The 17584-nt window shown below is 36.0% G+C and overlaps 1 protein-coding gene across 1 annotated transcript; it reads right to left on the bottom strand.

Annotated features, from left to right (window-relative positions):
* Nucleotides 1-2357: 2357 nt before the first annotated feature.
* LOC127810694 (high affinity nitrate transporter 2.5) lies at nt 2358-5100 on the bottom strand. The gene is made up of 3 exons (XM_052350300.1): nt 4102-5100; nt 3423-3990; nt 2358-2890 (listed from the first exon to the last, which is right to left on the bottom strand). The coding sequence occupies exons 1-3, from the start codon at nt 4667-4669 to the stop codon at nt 2518-2520; spliced, it is 1509 nt and encodes a 502-aa protein (XP_052206260.1). The 5' UTR covers nt 4670-5100; the 3' UTR covers nt 2358-2517.
* Nucleotides 5101-17584: the final 12484 nt, after the last annotated feature.

The raw sequence follows: 17584 nt of genomic DNA, 5'->3' as shown, positions 1-17584 counted from the left end.
GAGTTAATATAGTAATTTTATTGGAGGTGTCCAAGCATTTGTTTGGGTAGCATTATCTTTTGCAGCAACCCCATCACCATTGTCATTATAAAAATGGATGTTAAATATATACACACACACACACACAAAGCGACGTGACACACACAATTCAAGATAACTTGATCAGGTTTCATCGAAGCTGTCGAAGATGAAAGGAGAAAAAAAAAAAAAAAGGCAACCGGTAGAGGAGAAGAGGACGATGGTGACCAACGGTGAAACTTGATTTCAGGTTTCAATCGAGTTTCATCTTAGGATGAAAGCTGATCAGGTTTCATGGCAGCTGAGCCATCTGTGGGTTTGCAGTGGTTGATTGATTGAGGGAGAAAAAGAAGAAGAGAGAAAGCTGCCATTAAAAAATGAAAGGAAAAGAAGAAGAGGAAACAGCTAGTAGCAGACAAAATAAAGATGGCGGCCGCACCGCATTTGCGGTCTGATTTGATGCGGTTTACCACGGTTTGAAAATAAACAAAATAATTCTTAGAAATGAATTATTTGAAATTAATATTGACTTATGTTAGTCATATTGTTTCTTATCATGTTACCCATTACAATTTTCTGGTGGGAAATATATGTTGTTGGAGAATATTATTGAGTCACTGTTGCTTTTTTTTTTTTTCTTTTTTAGCGTAGAGGATACAATATTTGCAAATGCTTAATTTGAAAATTATTTTTGTATCAAAGCAATTATTATGAGCTACGGTACTAAAAATTCTGTTACAGTTAAATTATATTGGACAAATGATACTTCAATATGCCCCTTTGTTTGTATTCTTGTAGAATAATCAAGACCGTATTCTTTGCTTACTCTATTGGCATATTCAAAATAATATGTTTCATTTTTTTATTTTTTTTATATTTTTTTGGACGATTTGGTTTAAACCAAACTGCCAATTGTACAAACCGTGAACCGCACGATTTGTACAACCTCCAAACTGTTTTGGTAAAAATATGTTTTTAGCCATTCTGAAATACTTTATTAACCTTTTTTTCTTTGCCAAAGGAAAGAAACAGTGTAATTTTGCAGAAGCGGAAGGGACGATGCCGATGTGTGCACCGTCCAAACCCCTCATCCCCTACCACGCCCCGACTCATGCTTCAAATTAATTAGAAGCTGCTTGCTTGGAAATAGAAATAATAAAAGCTAAAGCTGCCCAACAGGCATAGCATGGATGGTTCTCACAGTAGTAGATTGCACCTAAGGATGTAGGTTCGAGTTATGGCAGCCACAGTGTGGGAGTTTCACCCTTTTATGGAGATAACTTTTTGTGGACATTATATATTGTCTCCTGCCTTGAAAACTACCGTGTATCGTGATTAACCTCTCTCACGTACGTGAAATAATGTACATGAGATCTCGAGTGATTTCACCTTTTACACCCAATAAAAGCTGCAAGCTAAAGCTGCAAGCCTGTAAGGTTGTAGTCGTCCGGCTTACTTACCTACTACAGGCTACACTACTACTTGTAAGCTTGAAAAATTACTATATATATAAACGGAAAAAACTCAAACTGTAAACTGGAATCTTTTATCGATTAAAAAAGTATGTACTAGTCGTCATGCTACATGTACATTATTTTTGTACATCTTGGGCTACATAAGGGGTATTATGATCAAAATACCCTACGCCTCTCCATGAGCCTCACGCGCCTCTATGCACCTCATGAGGAATTTTTTGTCATAATACCCCATTTTGTAGCCCAAAGTGTACAAAATGGGTGTACCAATAACATTTTACTAGTCTTTAACAATAGATGGGCCCTACGAAATAGGAAATTCGGTACAATAGGTATATATGTACGCAACAACGCAATGGCCTATCGTCCAATATTCAATGGGGCATGCACGCAGTCACTGCCAACGTGCATGTTCATCCCAATCCACTCACACGCTGCTTAATTCAATACTCTCTTCTCTCGATACTCATTAAACCAGAAACTGGAGAGAACGACAATATTCAATGAAGTGATAGGAACTTCTTCTGATGCAAATCCAAAATTCTTATATATATATATATATATATTTATAGGTGCAATATTGTTTAGAGATCTTAAATGTAGCGACTCCAGTCAATCTTGAGCTGCTGAAGAAAAGTTCAGTTTCGTTCAAACTTAACTTACTGTCGAGCTTGTTGGATCTGACCTAAATTTACTTTTTGAAATTTAAATTTTTTATTTATATTTCATACACAATTATTAGATATAGTTATTTATAAAAAGTTATAATCACCTTAAATAAATGTTAAATACTTATTTCTTGAATAAGGAATTATTTATAACTTTTATATATTTATAAATTTTAATATAATTCTAAAAGTATAATTTGTAGTAGTGAATTAAATTCTAGTCTTTTATTCCTAATAAAAAAAATTAAAAATTTAATTAACACTAGTAAGAGGAGGAGAGGAGCTGGATTCTTTGGTCTTTGCATCGACAAGAAGTTTCTAAAAGTCGAGCTATTTTACTTAGGCATGGCCAGCAGTTATGCATGCGACGGCGGAGTGGCCTCCGGCGGTGTTGGAGCCGATTTGATTCGATTGCCTCTCTCGCTTCGGCTGTTAACGGCGAACTTCAAGCTGTCCTGGTGGAAGTCTTTCTCCTTCTCCGCAGCGCTCCACTCGCCCATATAGTAGTCTTCTTCTGTGGAGCCTTTGGACGATGGGCCACAGAACATGCCGCCCCATTGTGGGAAGTAGATCAAAGCCAATGGTAGAGTGCAGCATAGCATCATCACCCCCATCAGAGCTATCCCCGTCTCTGTTTTGTATCTCGATCCTCTGAAGAAGATCACCTGCGTCAACACCGCTCCGACGTTCCCTCCGCCACCGGTCATCCCGGATATCACCCCCAAAGATCTGAACAATAAAGCCATGTTAATTAAGAAGAGGCTGAGAGATCATGTTACAACTCAATTTTATATATGTTTGTTACTCTATTAATTAAGCACTTATCCGTTAAATATATATGCCATCTGGTCCACCCTCACCTAGCAAGTGATATTGAATTTAACCCAAAATTACTATTGAAGCGAGTGTGGAGTAATATAAAGTATTTTGAGATTGATATGGGTTATAATATTAAGAAGATATGGATTTGAAGGTCGCAAGAACATATATTAATCACTTTCCAGTGAGAATTCATGGTGTGTATTACAAGTTATTTGAGAGTTAATCTAAGACCACTGCTTAAGAGTTAAATGAGAGAATTTGTTACAAATCAATAACATAGTAAAGAGGTCTAAACTTTCTGTTAAGAACTCATGAAATGGTGTCATCAATGATATCTGAATAAACCTAGACCATATTGTTGGGTAGGTGCAAGAGAAAGAGAAGAGAAAGATGAAGTGGTGTGCTAGCTAGGGAGTATTAGAATGAAATTTATAATTACCTTCGGGAGACGAAGGGAACGATCCCAAAAGTGAGGCCGCAAGCGGCTTGGACGAAGATGGAAAAGACGACCATAACGGCGACGGACGCAGTTACAGAGTCGACCAGCCCAAGAACAATGCAGAAGATTCCTCCCAATGTCTGAACAATCCACAACGCCCATAGCCTGCCCCTCATCCCAAACCTCTTCGCCATAGCATCCGAGAGTATCCCTCCGCCCGGCCTCGAGAATATATTAGCCAATCCGAAACTGGCGGCTATGATTCCGGCGGTGTGGAGATTAAGATTGAATTTGTCGTAGAAGTACTGAGCAATTATGTTGTCAACGGTGAGCTCCACCCCGAAGCAATAGCCGTAAGTTAAGGCCAAGATCCAGCCTCTGTAATTCGTCATGGCGTTGGAGAGAACCGTCGAGAACTTGTCTTTGTGCTTCTGGCCTGATTTCTTGAGCTCGGAGAAGTTCCCGTCCGGCATGTCTTGGCCGAGGAAAAAGACGGCGTAGGCCGAGAAGGTCTGCATCAGAGCCGGGATGTAAAACGCGATTCGCCAGGCTGTGAATTCCATCGCACCTGCGGGAATAAAATACATGAAAAATATTCTTTTCCAAAGCGGGCATTTCACCCACTTTGCATTGATTTTATGAAAAAAAAAAATATGAACCGATAAACATAATTAATTACCCGCCCGCCGGATAACGGAAAACACAACTGGCATAATGAGCTGCGTGGCTCCGCCGCCGAGGTTTCCCCAACCGCCGGAGAGGCCGTTTGCGGTGCCAACGACGATGGGGGAGAAGAGGGAACTCATCCAGAACTGGGTGGAGACGAACGTGGCCAGAGAGAAGCCGGAGAAGAAGCGCACCATGAGGAAGGCGGCGGCAGAGTCGGCAATGGCACCGCAGAAAACAGCCGGCGCGGTGAGGAGGATGAGACCGGCCGAGGCGAGCCGCGGCCCGAACAGGTCGCAGGCGGATCCCATGGCGACTCGCGCGAAGACGGCGCCGGAAACAGCAGCGATTCCGGCATTGCCGATGTCCGTTGCCGTCAGGTTGAGATTGTCGCGAATCACCGGCAGCAGCGGCGGGGCGGCAAATGTCGACACGAAGCAACAAAAGAACGAAGCCCATGACAGATGAAACGCGCGCATATGAGGCGCTGCCACTGAGAACAATCTAAACTCAGTGGCCTTGTGCTGAGAGTCCACCGGAAGTGCAAATTTCCGGCCACCATTTTCCATATCCAAAGCCATCGAAGTCCAGAACCGGGCAAAGATGGAATTAAAGAGATGAGAAGGAACGGCTGTAATGAATGGGTTTATATACAGAGGGCTGAAGTCTAAGTAGGAAACTGAAACCTGCCGCCATTGATGCTTGATGGTGCAGAGAAGCTGAGACTCGGAGAACAGAGTGTGGCCTTTTACGGAATGGAAAAGGAGTGCGATTTTGTTAACCCCTATTGACTGGGGTGAATGTGACCCCTGGTTAGTGTTAATTTTGAATATCTTCCTAATTCTCTCTCCTCTTCTCTTTCATTTTTTTCCCCTCTCCCCTTCCCTCTTCTTCTCCAATAAGTCACGTTCACCCCCAATTAAAGGGGGTGAACAAAATCGCACTCATGGAAAAGGGGGGCTCTGCATCTGCTCTCAGAATCCCGTGGCTATTGGTTGCTGTTGCAGTGAAAAAGATGGAGAGATTGGAATTCAAACAGGGAGAGAGGGGCTTGATTGGGTGCCAAGTTTGATTTTATTGCCCCAGACAGCAACTTGTTTCCAAGGAATTGACTTTGGAATTTGAAAACGTTGCTAAATTCCAAGCCAATCTGTATCTTGACTTGGTCAGAGTTCCCCTCTCCTTTCTTTTGTTTTTTTGGACGAACTCGAATTCACCTCCCATTTAAGGCTTCTTCCGTAATGCTGCCTCGTGGCCACAATAATCTTTATATATATAAAAATAAGATAATCTGAAAAAATAAATTTTTTTCTCAAAATTTACATTAATAATTTACATTTAATACTTATTATATTAATAATTTAAATTTTTTAATTGTTTTAAAATAATAAATACTAATTATTATAAAATTAATAATAAATTTTAAATATATGAGTTTTTCAATAATAATCATGGGTTTTTTAATATGTTATTATGTAAATATTAAATATTTAATTAGTCTGTTAATCAATTAAAAATAAATATTATTTATGAAAAATATAAATAAACACTTAAAGTATTAATTAAGTCACATAAAATTATTTATTAAATGAAATCTTATCTTTATATAATATAATAATATATAATATCTTTATATATATAAAAATAAGATAGTCTGAAAAAAAAATCCTCCCAAAACTTGCATTAATAATTTGCATTTAGTATTTATTGTATTAATAATTTACATTTAGTAATTTGTATTAATAATTTAAAATTTTCAATTGTTTTAAAATAATAAGTACTAATTATTATAAAATTAATAATAAATTTTAAATACATGAGTTTTTTAATACTGAGTTTTTCAATACATTATTATGCAATAATCTTGAAAATGTATGGTTTAAGAATGTAATTAAAATAATAAAAAGTTTGAATTACCACACAAAAAAAAAGGTCAAAATATAGGAGGTTAAATTATGGGTTTGGCCTTGTTTAGATATTAAATCATTGATTAGCAACATTTAAGAATTAAAATAAATAATAAAAAATTGGTATTGGACTACTATACTATATTTTCACAATAATGAGATAACACTTTTTGATTAAATATGACACTTATCTCTTTTTCACAATATTGTATTTCATATACTTATAACTTGTAGTTATTGAAATGTGACCGGTGATCAAAGGCAAAAAGCATAAAAATACCTTTGTATTTTATTTGTGTTACCTAACTACAATAATTAAAATTTATACGTCGAAAAAGCTCAACAAATAAATGGTAGGGCCAGGCAAATTGGATGAGCAAGGACTGACCGAAATAGATCTACAATTGTGGGGCTCGGCATGCTGTCTAAGGGAGTAGAAACGAGATATGCAAAGTAGAACAAGTCTTTAGATAGGGGATCATTGGATGGAACCGTAGATAGGTGCATAAGCACAAGTTTGGGGATGACTGTGAAGGTTGTGGATGACTTGAGAGTTCACGAGTGACTGGGAGTTTGCAGATGACTTAAGGTTAATTTGCTAATGGCTTGGATTTTGCGGATGTCTTCAGGCGTTTTGCAAGACAGAAGATAGTTAGAAGGCACACGAAATTTTCTCCCTCATGGGCCTTTTAATGCCTAAGTTAGAAGCTATCGTAGAGAAATACACATGCAGGTAAAACGTAGATGAATAAATGTTCAGGTGTGTCATGCGAATAGTGTCTGCATGTGGGTTGTGAGGAGGTGCGCGGGTGAGTAAAAAGGATAGTGTATGTGGGTGAGTTTTTCGGGTGAGTTAAGAAAAGCTTTGAGGTTCGGAAGAAGGATCTTGGAATTCAAAGGGTTGTAGCATATTTATACCTGTTGATCGTGACTGGGACATGTGGCCAAGCTCGTGGCATGAGGACGTAAGAGGATGCATGAGTCTTTTGAACAGAGGCGTATGACTTTCCCACTACACTTGGTGATCCCTGGGTTAAGCATGCTCAAAGGAACCTTGTTAAGAAACCCTCTCCCAATAAGGGTCTCACAGGGGGAAGGAAAGCTCGAAGAGGCTGGCCTCGTCATAATGCAATAACAAGAGCTTCAAGATCACCGGGTGTCCTGTTAGGTCATCGAGAGAGTTGACCAGTCATAAGTGAGTTGAGGACTTACTTATCAAGATGACGGTGGGTGATTGGAGGGTCATCCAAAAAGCTAGTGGTGTGGGACTGGGAAGTCATTCGTAGACTTGGTGGTGGATGACTAAAAAGTCACCTACGGACTTCATGGATAGATAGTAGGTGACTGAAGGGTCACTTATGGCCCTTTTCCCGCATGTAATCAACAAACCACTCTTGGGCACAACATTTGATGAACCTGCTCAGGGGGGTGTTTCTTCTAGAAGATTCCCCCGAGGGTATGATTACAATGTTACGAAAAACATTGTATGGCACCCCAAACTTTTAAACCTATTAGACACCTCTACTCCCAAAAAGTGAAAATATTAAACACTGATTAGGGATAATTTAAAAGGATGAAATGCATGCGTATTGACGTAACATAAGCAATACAATGTGGCATCCATGTAGTCTAATAAGGTGGACTAGACAGCTCAATAACTCGTTGCTCCTTATCGATAACTACCATGTTGTTGCTGTCACCATCATTTTAGTGTGTTGTCTGCTCCTGATTTGAGTAGTCTTCTATGTTGAAGAGGTTGGTAATATTGTTGGCTCGGTTAAAGCCTTTGGTAATGGTGATGCTACAGTCGATGCTAGCCTCGTTGGGCTTATAACACTCCGTTCTGCCCACCAATGAGGTTACCGGCTCGTTCTGGCTATCCCAACTGAGGATAGAGGCCATCGATTTCCTAGGGTTGAAAGTCGTTGCTTTATCCAATAAGTCTCACCATTGGAACAACGGGTTCGATGAGGATGGCTATGTGGAGAAGCTCTCGATCTCAAATAGGTCGCAGCTAGCATTATTTGCTACATCATTGTTCGTCGAGATCACTTGAGACATTGGACTTGCGAGAAATCCAAAGGCCTGGCGATCCTTGGATTGAATCTCCATTGACGGTGATTGGAAAATGAACAATGATTCTTGGGAAGGATCCTTTGGAGAAGTGATTAGATTAGTGGTCTTTATCACCATTTTCGACGATTGGTCCAAGATTGGGAATGAAAACCCATTTTGGTGCAAGATGTTGGAAGGAAACGAGCTTTGTGACAACAAAATTATCGCAAAAAGGTGTTCTATAAGTCATTGCTAAATGCACTTGTTAGTGCATACTCTTACATAGTTTGCTGACCAAGAAAAATGTGTTTAATAGTTTTACTTTTTTAGAATAGAGATGTCTAATAAGTCATTTTAAAAATTCAATTAGTTAGAAGACATTTTTGGTAAAGTACAAACGCCTGCTTTAAAGAATTTGTCAATTTTTAGTTTATGGTTTAATTTTTATCTTTTGTTAAAAAATAGAAACTGATCATATTATTTGAGTTTTCAAAATTTTAAAGATAAAACATGAGCAAGTTATTTAGTATACGACAAAACATCAGTACGTCAGTTTAAAGGTAAACAGTAAATCAAATAATAAACAATAACTAAATATCTGCCTATGAGCTAGGAGTTGAATATGTCAGACGAATGGAGTTGCATGTAAAACACCCATTTCTTAGAGCATTTATAGGTACGGCTATGAAAATGCTAGAGTGCCTGGCAGGCTTACCGATGGGTTTATCGAAAGGGGGTAAAAATATCATTTTGCCCCCACGCCCTATTCTCTCCCTCCTTCTCCCATATATTGCCCTCTGCTCTACGTGTTTCCCCTGCAATGGCCGCCGATCGCCTCTCCATCGCGCCTCGTTACAATCGCTTGGCCTCACCAACAGTCGCTGCATCGACTGTCAGCGAGCCGAGGTGAGGCTAGGCGACGATGGCAAAGAGGCAATGGAGGCGAGGCCAGGCGACTGCAGCGAGGCGCAGTGGGGAGGCGATCGGCGGCCATGGCAAGGGAGACGCGTAGGGGGCAGTGACCTACTTTGGAAATTTGCAAAGTGGGCGGGGGCAAAATCGTCTTTTGCCCCCTCTCTGTGAGCCACTCGGTAGGCCCGTCTGGCCCTGTAGAACGACTCCGGCTGATAATTTTGGACAGGACCTGATTACACGACACGACATGACACTAAATTAAGCAAGTTAGAATTAGGGTTAATTAGATTCGAGTCATAAACGGGTCAACCTGTTTATGACACGATTATTTTCGTGTCTTAGGTGGGTTAACCTGTCTAACCCGTTTAGACACGTAATGACCCATTTAATTAAACATGTTAACGGATTGACCCGAACACGTTAACACAATTATATACGAAATGACACGTTTAATTAAAAGGGTTAGTGAGTTGATCTGAACACGTTAACACGATTATACAAGAAATAACATGTTTAAAACTAAATAACACGTTTAACATGTGACACGGCACGACATGTTCAAATTAAACGGGTTAAACAGGTGACACGACACGACACGTTTAGTTAAATGGGTCGTGTTGTGTTACACGTTTAATAAACATGTCGTGTTTGGATTTAAAAAATTTGACACAATTATTAAATGGGTAGTGTTCGGGTTAGCCTGATACGTGTTATACATGTGTCTCAATACGACACGATTACGACCCGCCAAACTGTATTGCCACCCCTATTTATAGAGAGTGTGATTTTGGGTACTTAATTATTAATTTATAACTTTAAATAATATTATAATATTCTTAAAAGATAAATTTACTTTAATGGTAGGTATCAAAATATGGATGTTATTTTAATATTTTATTATCAAATTTTAAATTTAAATAAATAATTAAAATAAATTCTAACAATTAAATAAAATACTTATTTTAAATTAAAATCAAAATATATAATTCTAACATAAAATAATTAATTTAAATTCTGACAATTAACTAAAATAAAAATATTTATTTTTATATATAATTGATAATTAATTAACTAAGATAAAAATAATTATATATATAATTGATTATATAATCCAATCCAAGAACTTCCTTCCCCCTTCTTGCCTCCTTCCCCTCAAAGGCTTGCCTCCCCTCACCCTTGCGGCTCGTCCTCGCCCTTGCTCTCGCTTGATCGTTCCTCGCCATTTCGCCATCGTCGGTTGCCGCCTCGCCCTCGTCGGCTCTTCCCTCAATCGCTCACCTCGTTCTCGTTTTGCTACTTCTCTCGACTTTTCTTGCTCCATCACTCACTAGCGTCGCCGCCTCGGCCTCACCCTCGCCAACTCACCCCTCTAGCCCTCCATCGCTCACTACCTCTCTAGCTTTCTCTCGCTCCATCGCACGCCTCGCCTAAAAACCCCTACTTCAAGTAATCTGTATTTATTTTAATAGAAGTTGAAATAGAGCTATAAGAAATGACAATTGGAGTTTGCATCTCTCTCTTTTTCTCTCTCCATAGGTTGTAAAAATGGCACCGCAAGAAGGTTGTTGTCATTTTGAAACCCCATATGCCACCCCCATTAGAGTGGTTGATTTTTAATCTAAGGTTCCATTTCGGCAGTTATAGGGATGGCACCCTAGATGCCACTCTCCATTGGAGATGCTCTTAGAATATGTTTTCACATCATAATTTTGGGATTTATTTTTGTTATGCCTACCAAAATAATTAAAAAATAATAATAATAAATTCAATAAGAAGAAACGCCACGTGGCAACCTTAGGAGTTGCCTCGTGGGAGGCCATTAGCCCACATGGCTGCGTCATGCCGCCAGGAGGAAGGACCCTTACCCATGGCTTCTTCGTGTGGCCAATAGCAGGCCCTCCATGCCACATGAAATGGGTCATAGTGGCCGCTTCCCCCCTTAGCCTGCCACATAGCAGCGTGGCCAAGGAAAATGGGGGGCCTCCACTCTTGAGAGATGTCTCTCGAGGGTACTTCACACCCTTGAGGGAGGTCCGTTGGGGGTACCTAATGCATGTCTCTACACGCTCACCCACGTACACTCACATGCGCGCTCGGCCGCCCCCTTGTCTACTTGCATACCCCATGCTCGCACGTATGTACCCTTGCACCGATAACCCCGCAAGACTTGGTCAAAATCACCTCCGAGATGCCCGTTCGGTAAATCGAGCCACTCGACACATGGATACCCCTCATATCGCTATAAATATGAGGTATTTTCCCCTCATTGGATACTCAATCTCTCGCACTCACATCTTCTTTTTGCATTTGACTACTTTATACTTTGGAGAGGCTAACTTAGGCATCGAAGGGTTTGAGCGAGGATCATCACCCGCTCCCCTAACCGATCTTCTTTTTGGATACGTCATCCATCGTTCTCTACCTAGCCAATGAATTCATCCATCGTTGTTGCTACCCCCGAGAAACTCATCCATCATTGTCGCTCCTTCTCGAGAGAGTTATCCAACTCCCTCTATAATCACCCATCGTTTGGATAATCCACATGTCACGCATCGCCCGAAGGAGTCATCTATCCCCCAATTAAGTCATCTATCGCTCAGATACGCCACATGTGAGTCATCCATCACTCGGATAAGCCACACGTAGGTCATCCATCGATGGTTTCCTATACATAATTTATTCTTATAACCGTGCAACAACAATTTTTAAAAATATTTCACATAAACACCCTTCATTAACTTTTACGATTTATATTTCTTTTTTCAAAATCCTTATTCGTTTGCCTTTCCATTTTTATTATTTATTTTTCTTAAATTCACTAAAAATTATTCTTCTACGCAATGCTTAGGAATTTTATCTTTAACATTCTCACATTTTCACCTAAATTCTTGTATCTGTTTTAGTTTATCAAGGTGAGATACTTGTGTGCACAGTCATTTTTAGAACTCGAATATGATTTAATGTATAACTCATATTAAGGAATCTAAATTTGCAATTCATTCCAAAATATCTTTTAAAGAAAAAAAACTTTTCGAGTATTCTGATTAGAAGTCTTTAAAAACCCTTAAAATAAATTTTTAAGTTACTATAATATGATATATAAACATAAATGTCATACATTTCTTCCAAAATAAAATGATGTGCCTTAAACGAAAAACTCAGTTCGTACAATGGATTTTCCATATTTAATACACATGATATCATCAAATAAAACCTATAACTATTTCTAATGTGTCACATAAAAACACATATAATATTTTACAAAACATGGCATTCCTAAAATATAACAAAACTTCCAAAACTTATCCTTCAAGTATTTCTTTTGCTTTCAAACCACTTACCTTGCGTGAAACATTTAGATATTCCAATTGATGAACCTAAGTTAGACGATGAAACCCTTAGAATAAATTTCTATGTCAATATAACCCAAGATATAAATACAAATATCATCTGTTTCACCAAAATAAAATGAGGTATCTTAAACAAAAAACTTAGTTCCCATGACTAATACGACATATTTGATACACTTGACATTACCAAAATAAGAATTATATATGCTTCTAATGTGTCACATAAAAACACATATAACATCTACAAAACAGACATGTCTAAAAAATAATAATGCTTCAAGGACTTCTTTTCCCTTCAAACTATTTGTCTCACTTAAAACATTTGGATATTCTAAAAGATGAACCTAAGTTAAAAATGAACTTTTTAAGTAAGGAACCCTTAAAATAAAATATTTATATAAAATGTGCATATAAAAAAAAAGAATACAAATTCTACTCTGAGATGTGACTTGTGACCATGTCGGTATCATTTTAAGAGTCTCAATCAGCACCCTAAGTGCCTCTTGAAATATCATTGACCACTTTACCTCGAGCCTAAGCAACGTAGAGTAAAATAATATGGTCATACATTATAGATGCAAATGAAAAGCCAAGTAGCGCACATTCTCAATTTCTCATACAACACGAAAAAAGCCACAAACTAAGAATTTGTGGGTGGGGAAACTCATCTTGTGGTCTTTTTGGAGAAAAATATTGCTTGCTATTCTCAACCTCTTTTTGATCACCTAGATGGAAGTTTCTTTTTCTCATCACTAGTTTTCTCTCTTCTTTTCTTCTTTTTCTATTTTTTTATTTTATTTTTCCTCGCCTGTTTCAAATCCCTTAAGTAGGAGATCATTTCTTAATCTCTCATTTATAGGACTCCTATTTTTCCTCTTAAAAAATCAATCAACTTGAACAAATTTTGATTTTTTTTTTAAAAACTTTTTTTTTAAATGCCTTTATATGCACATGAGAGAAAAAAAAAAGAAAGGGAAAGAGAGTGAAAGAAATCAATGGAGGGTGATGGCTTCCAAGCTATCCCCAATGATGCAACAGGGCCGCCCGAGGCAACCCCTTAAGTAGGCAAGCAGCAGCAATTGCTCGCTGCCGCTGCACAAAGATGGGGTCGTCGGGTCCATTTCATAAAAAGGGACTTCACGTCCCCAAGGGCCTATGAGCCAGCCGCTGGCCATCTTGTTTCTTTTCTTAATTTCTTATTAATATATATGTACTTTATACTTTATTATATATAAATATATATATATATATTGTACATATCGCCAAATGAATTTTCTCAAAATTAAGTCCTTACCCCCAACCCTCGTTAAAGAAATTTTATTGTCGAAATTTTTTTAGACTTGTACTTTTAACCTCTAACAAATAAAATTAACTGACATTTTATCAAAATACTTAATTTTATTAACAAGTCAAACACTACACTGATTTGGAAGAGTATAGTAAGTTCTTGGAGAAACAGAACATTTCATCTTAATGGCATCCTGAGCCCTCTTGTCACTTCTTCCTCCAAATGGTTTTACTAAATTGTCGATTGATTTTTAATATTTTGAAATAACTATGAACTGTTTCTATGGAGAAACTCTCTAATAGCTAATTTTTATATTTAAAAATTACAAATTTGACTTCCAATCGCTACATTGATTGAAAAGTGATCAAAATCTATAAATACCAAGAAGCTTGAAACTCAATGGTGAAGAGAGATAAAGAAGCTTGAAACTCAAGCTTGGAACTAGATGATGTAAAATGATTTTGATTCACAATCTAAAATTTTATAGTGGATTTGAAAATCTCTAGTAAGAACTAGAGTAGTAGATGTAGACTCACGATAGTCAAATCACTCTAAAATTTTCTTATCTTGTGTGTTTGTATATTTTCTCAAAAACTTTCTATTACATTGCATTTTATGTGTTACATTTCCAACATTCTTAACCATTGTTTTCAGAATATCATTATTCAAAATGATATTTTTTTTAAACACTCAATTCACCTCCGTGTGTGTGTGGTGCAATCAAATGTGACCTAAGACTATTCTTTACTAATTTTTTCTCATCACTTACACATATTTCTACTTTTTCAAGTGGGGGACCATCTACTAATTTTCCATTTACAGGACCTTAAGTTTCCTCCTAAAGAATTTAATTAACTTGAGAGAATTTTAATTTATTTTTTTTTAAGATTTTCTTTGATTGTGAATTGTATTTACACGCACATAAGAGAAAATCACATAAGAGAAAGAGAAAGGGGAAAAAAAAAGTCAAAAAGGAATCAATGAGGTGCAAGCGAGCAGTGGCAATTGCTAGCGATCACTACACCAAGCTGAGACCGCGGTATGAAATGGACCACACATCCGCAAGGACCGGGCGCGCTAGCACATGACATGACCCAACCCGCTGGCAACCCTATTTCCTTTCTTAAATTTTGTATTAATTATATATATGTATTTTATACTTTATTATATATATAAATACACACATATAAACCATTTGATCCACTCACTTGCCCAAATAATTTTTTTCAGAATTAAGTTCAAATTTATTTCTTTAAATATTTTAAAAATATTTTGAAACGTTATAACATATGACTACCTCTTGACTTGGTCATGAAAATAATAATTCTAAGAGATTTATAACATTAATTTTGACAGCAAGTACATTATAAGTTAGAATATGATTAATTTATAATTATTTTGTAGTCATTACATGGGTTAAAAAATAAATTCATTCATATATACAAATATATTGATTTTAATTTAAGATGAAAGTTATTTTAAAGTTATCAAAATATATCATAGATTTAAAATAAAGTGAGTTTACAATCAAAACCCATTGACGATTGGGTTGGTGCTACACATCAAACTATGAGTTGATTCGAGTTAGGTTAAGTGAGTTAGTCTAATATCTCTATCGAGAAAAAACTTAACGATGGTTATTGAATTTCAATGTGAACCAAACATTATTAAAATTAAAAAGTGAAAATAAAAAGAGAAAATGAAATTTTTTTTTTTGGTTTAAAATTTTAATTTTTTTTTAAAACTTTTGAAAACAAGAATATATCATCAAACCAAATTTTCTATTTTTATCTACAAAATTAAAAAAAAAAATAGAAACGCAACAGCAATCATGTAAACCCTAAATAATTCTCATTAAAAATTGAATATATGATTCATTCATTTATGATGCACAGAAACTTCTTAGGGGTATTGTTTTGGCGTTTTTGAAATGATTTTATTTCTGAAACTCTAAAAAAACATTTCTAAGCTATTTTTACAATTTCAAAAGTATTTTGGGACAGTTTCGTAATATTAAGAAAATATCAAAAATGTATTTTTAATTTATAAATATATTTTCATACACAAAGAGATTAGAGAGAGAATTTTTTCTGTCTCTAACACAAAATTTTTAATTTTTTTAGAATTTGTTTTAATATATTATAGAATTTATATTTATTTTTAGATTGAATAATTATTTTTTATAATTTTTATATTAAAAATTATATTTACAAAAAGCCCCTATATTTTTTTATTTAGAAGTTTCTCCCGCATTTTCATTTTTTACTTTTTTTAAAAAATTATTTTTTCATTTCCATTTAACATAACACTATTTAACATAAATATATTTAATTTATATAAATATATTATTACTAATTACTAACATCCTAAAAGATATTAGCAAAACGTAGAAACATGCATGAAGCTCTAATTAAATACTTAAATTTTAAAATAAAAAAAATCTAATTAAGATATTCAAATCTCATCTATATACAAAGTACAAACAAAGTTTATTATCCCACATGCATGGTGCAGTGATAAAGCACCTAAAATTTTACATGGAGTATCAGAGTTTGAATTAGTATAGAGACTTGCTGACTACGTGGACTACTCTGAATATCTAATTCTGGGTGTGTGTAGACTGTATTCGCATTTGAATTTATCAAAATGGTGCATTAGGTAAAAAAGTCACCCGTCCTTGAAAATTAGTCAGATGAACTTTGGACATCTCAAGTAAATAAAAAAAATAATATAATATTAGGATACAGTTTCTTACGAAAACGACTCATTTTCTACTAAAAAGATAATGTAGTAATTAGTTCACTTATCAATCAATTTTAAAATATTCCATGGCTAATTTAAATGAGATGCTTGAATTAGTGAAGAATTGAGATGTGACACAATTTTTAATATAAATTAATTTAAAGATTATTTAGAAAATATTTAGACTCTTTATATGATAAAATTTGACACCTTAGTTATTGACGTACATGGCACTATTGACATGTCTTGAGCCCCTGGCCCTGCTGGCATCATGTTATGACTATGCCCAGTTTCATGTTCCAAATGATATTTTCAGCAAAAATTATATTTATATTTATTATTTTATTCAATTTCTCTATTATTGAACATTTACTTAATATTCAAAATCTATCCTAAAAAAATTAAAACCCCTGAACTCATAGAAGATTAACTGGTGTTATAGGTCCCGATCTTTTGGAAAATGACATAAATTGAACGAAAGAATTGGCTGCTTCAAGCTACCCTTTTTATTTTTTATTTTTACAAAGAGATAATCCGTTTTAACCAAACAAAAAAAAAAAAAAAAAAGATACGAAAGAATTGGCATAAATTGAACGAAAGAATTGGCTGCTTCAAGCTACCCTTTTTATTTTTTATTTTTACAAAGAGATAATCCGTTTTAACCAAAAAAAAAAAAAAAAAAAAGATACGGGAATTTTGAAAAGGAGGGTTGCTTCAATTTTCATTGACTATAATTTTTTTTTTCTCTTTTTATTTTTGTACAACTAATTTGTTACTTTGTAAAGAAAAATGCATCTTTTAAGAATTTCATCGAAAAAAAAAATAACACGTTAATCATTTAAAATATATAAGGAATTAAAACCCCAGCAAGAGTTGCGTGAGACAGTGGCATCAATTCTCAACCCTTGAAACCATCGGTTGGAGGTATGACGAATGTGAACCAAACAGCAGCTTGTGCTACTTCGACTTGTCTTGTCTTGCTTGTTACCGTGGAATTGGGGGGCTGTTAAATCACTGAATCATTTCTCAACCATGTCCAAGGAGTCATTGTTCATAGATGGGCATGATTTCGGGTTCGAGGGGCCCTCAAACGGGTTGGTGTGGACACTTTTAACGGCTCAAGTAGCTGATTTGATGGCTCATCAAACCTTAACCTTTGGAGGAGACGTTGAGGTTTCCGTAGCAATATGGCAGTGCCTTTTATTATATATATATATATACACACATGTCGGTAAATGA

The sequence above is a fragment of the Diospyros lotus genome, chromosome 9 (assembly GCF_014633365.1).
Source record: "Diospyros lotus cultivar Yz01 chromosome 9, ASM1463336v1, whole genome shotgun sequence".
NCBI classification, from domain to species: domain Eukaryota; kingdom Viridiplantae; phylum Streptophyta; class Magnoliopsida; order Ericales; family Ebenaceae; genus Diospyros; species Diospyros lotus.
Note: the sequence above shows the minus strand (reverse complement) of the source record. Positions and strands in the feature narration are given on the sequence as shown.

What these genes read in the sequence shown, in the direction of transcription:
- LOC127810694 (XM_052350300.1), bottom strand. Translation starts at nt 4,669, where the DNA reads ATGGCTTTGGATATGGAAAATGGTGGCCGGAAATTTGCACTTCCGGTG. An exon ending in TTCCGTTATCCGGCGGGCGG is followed by an intron (nt 3,991 to 4,101) that starts GTAATTAATTAT and finishes TTATTCCCGCAG; the next exon opens with GTGCGATGGAATTCACAGCC. An exon ending in GTTCCCTTCGTCTCCCGAAG is followed by an intron (nt 2,891 to 3,422) that starts GTAATTATAAAT and finishes TTTATTGTTCAG; the next exon opens with ATCTTTGGGGGTGATATCCG.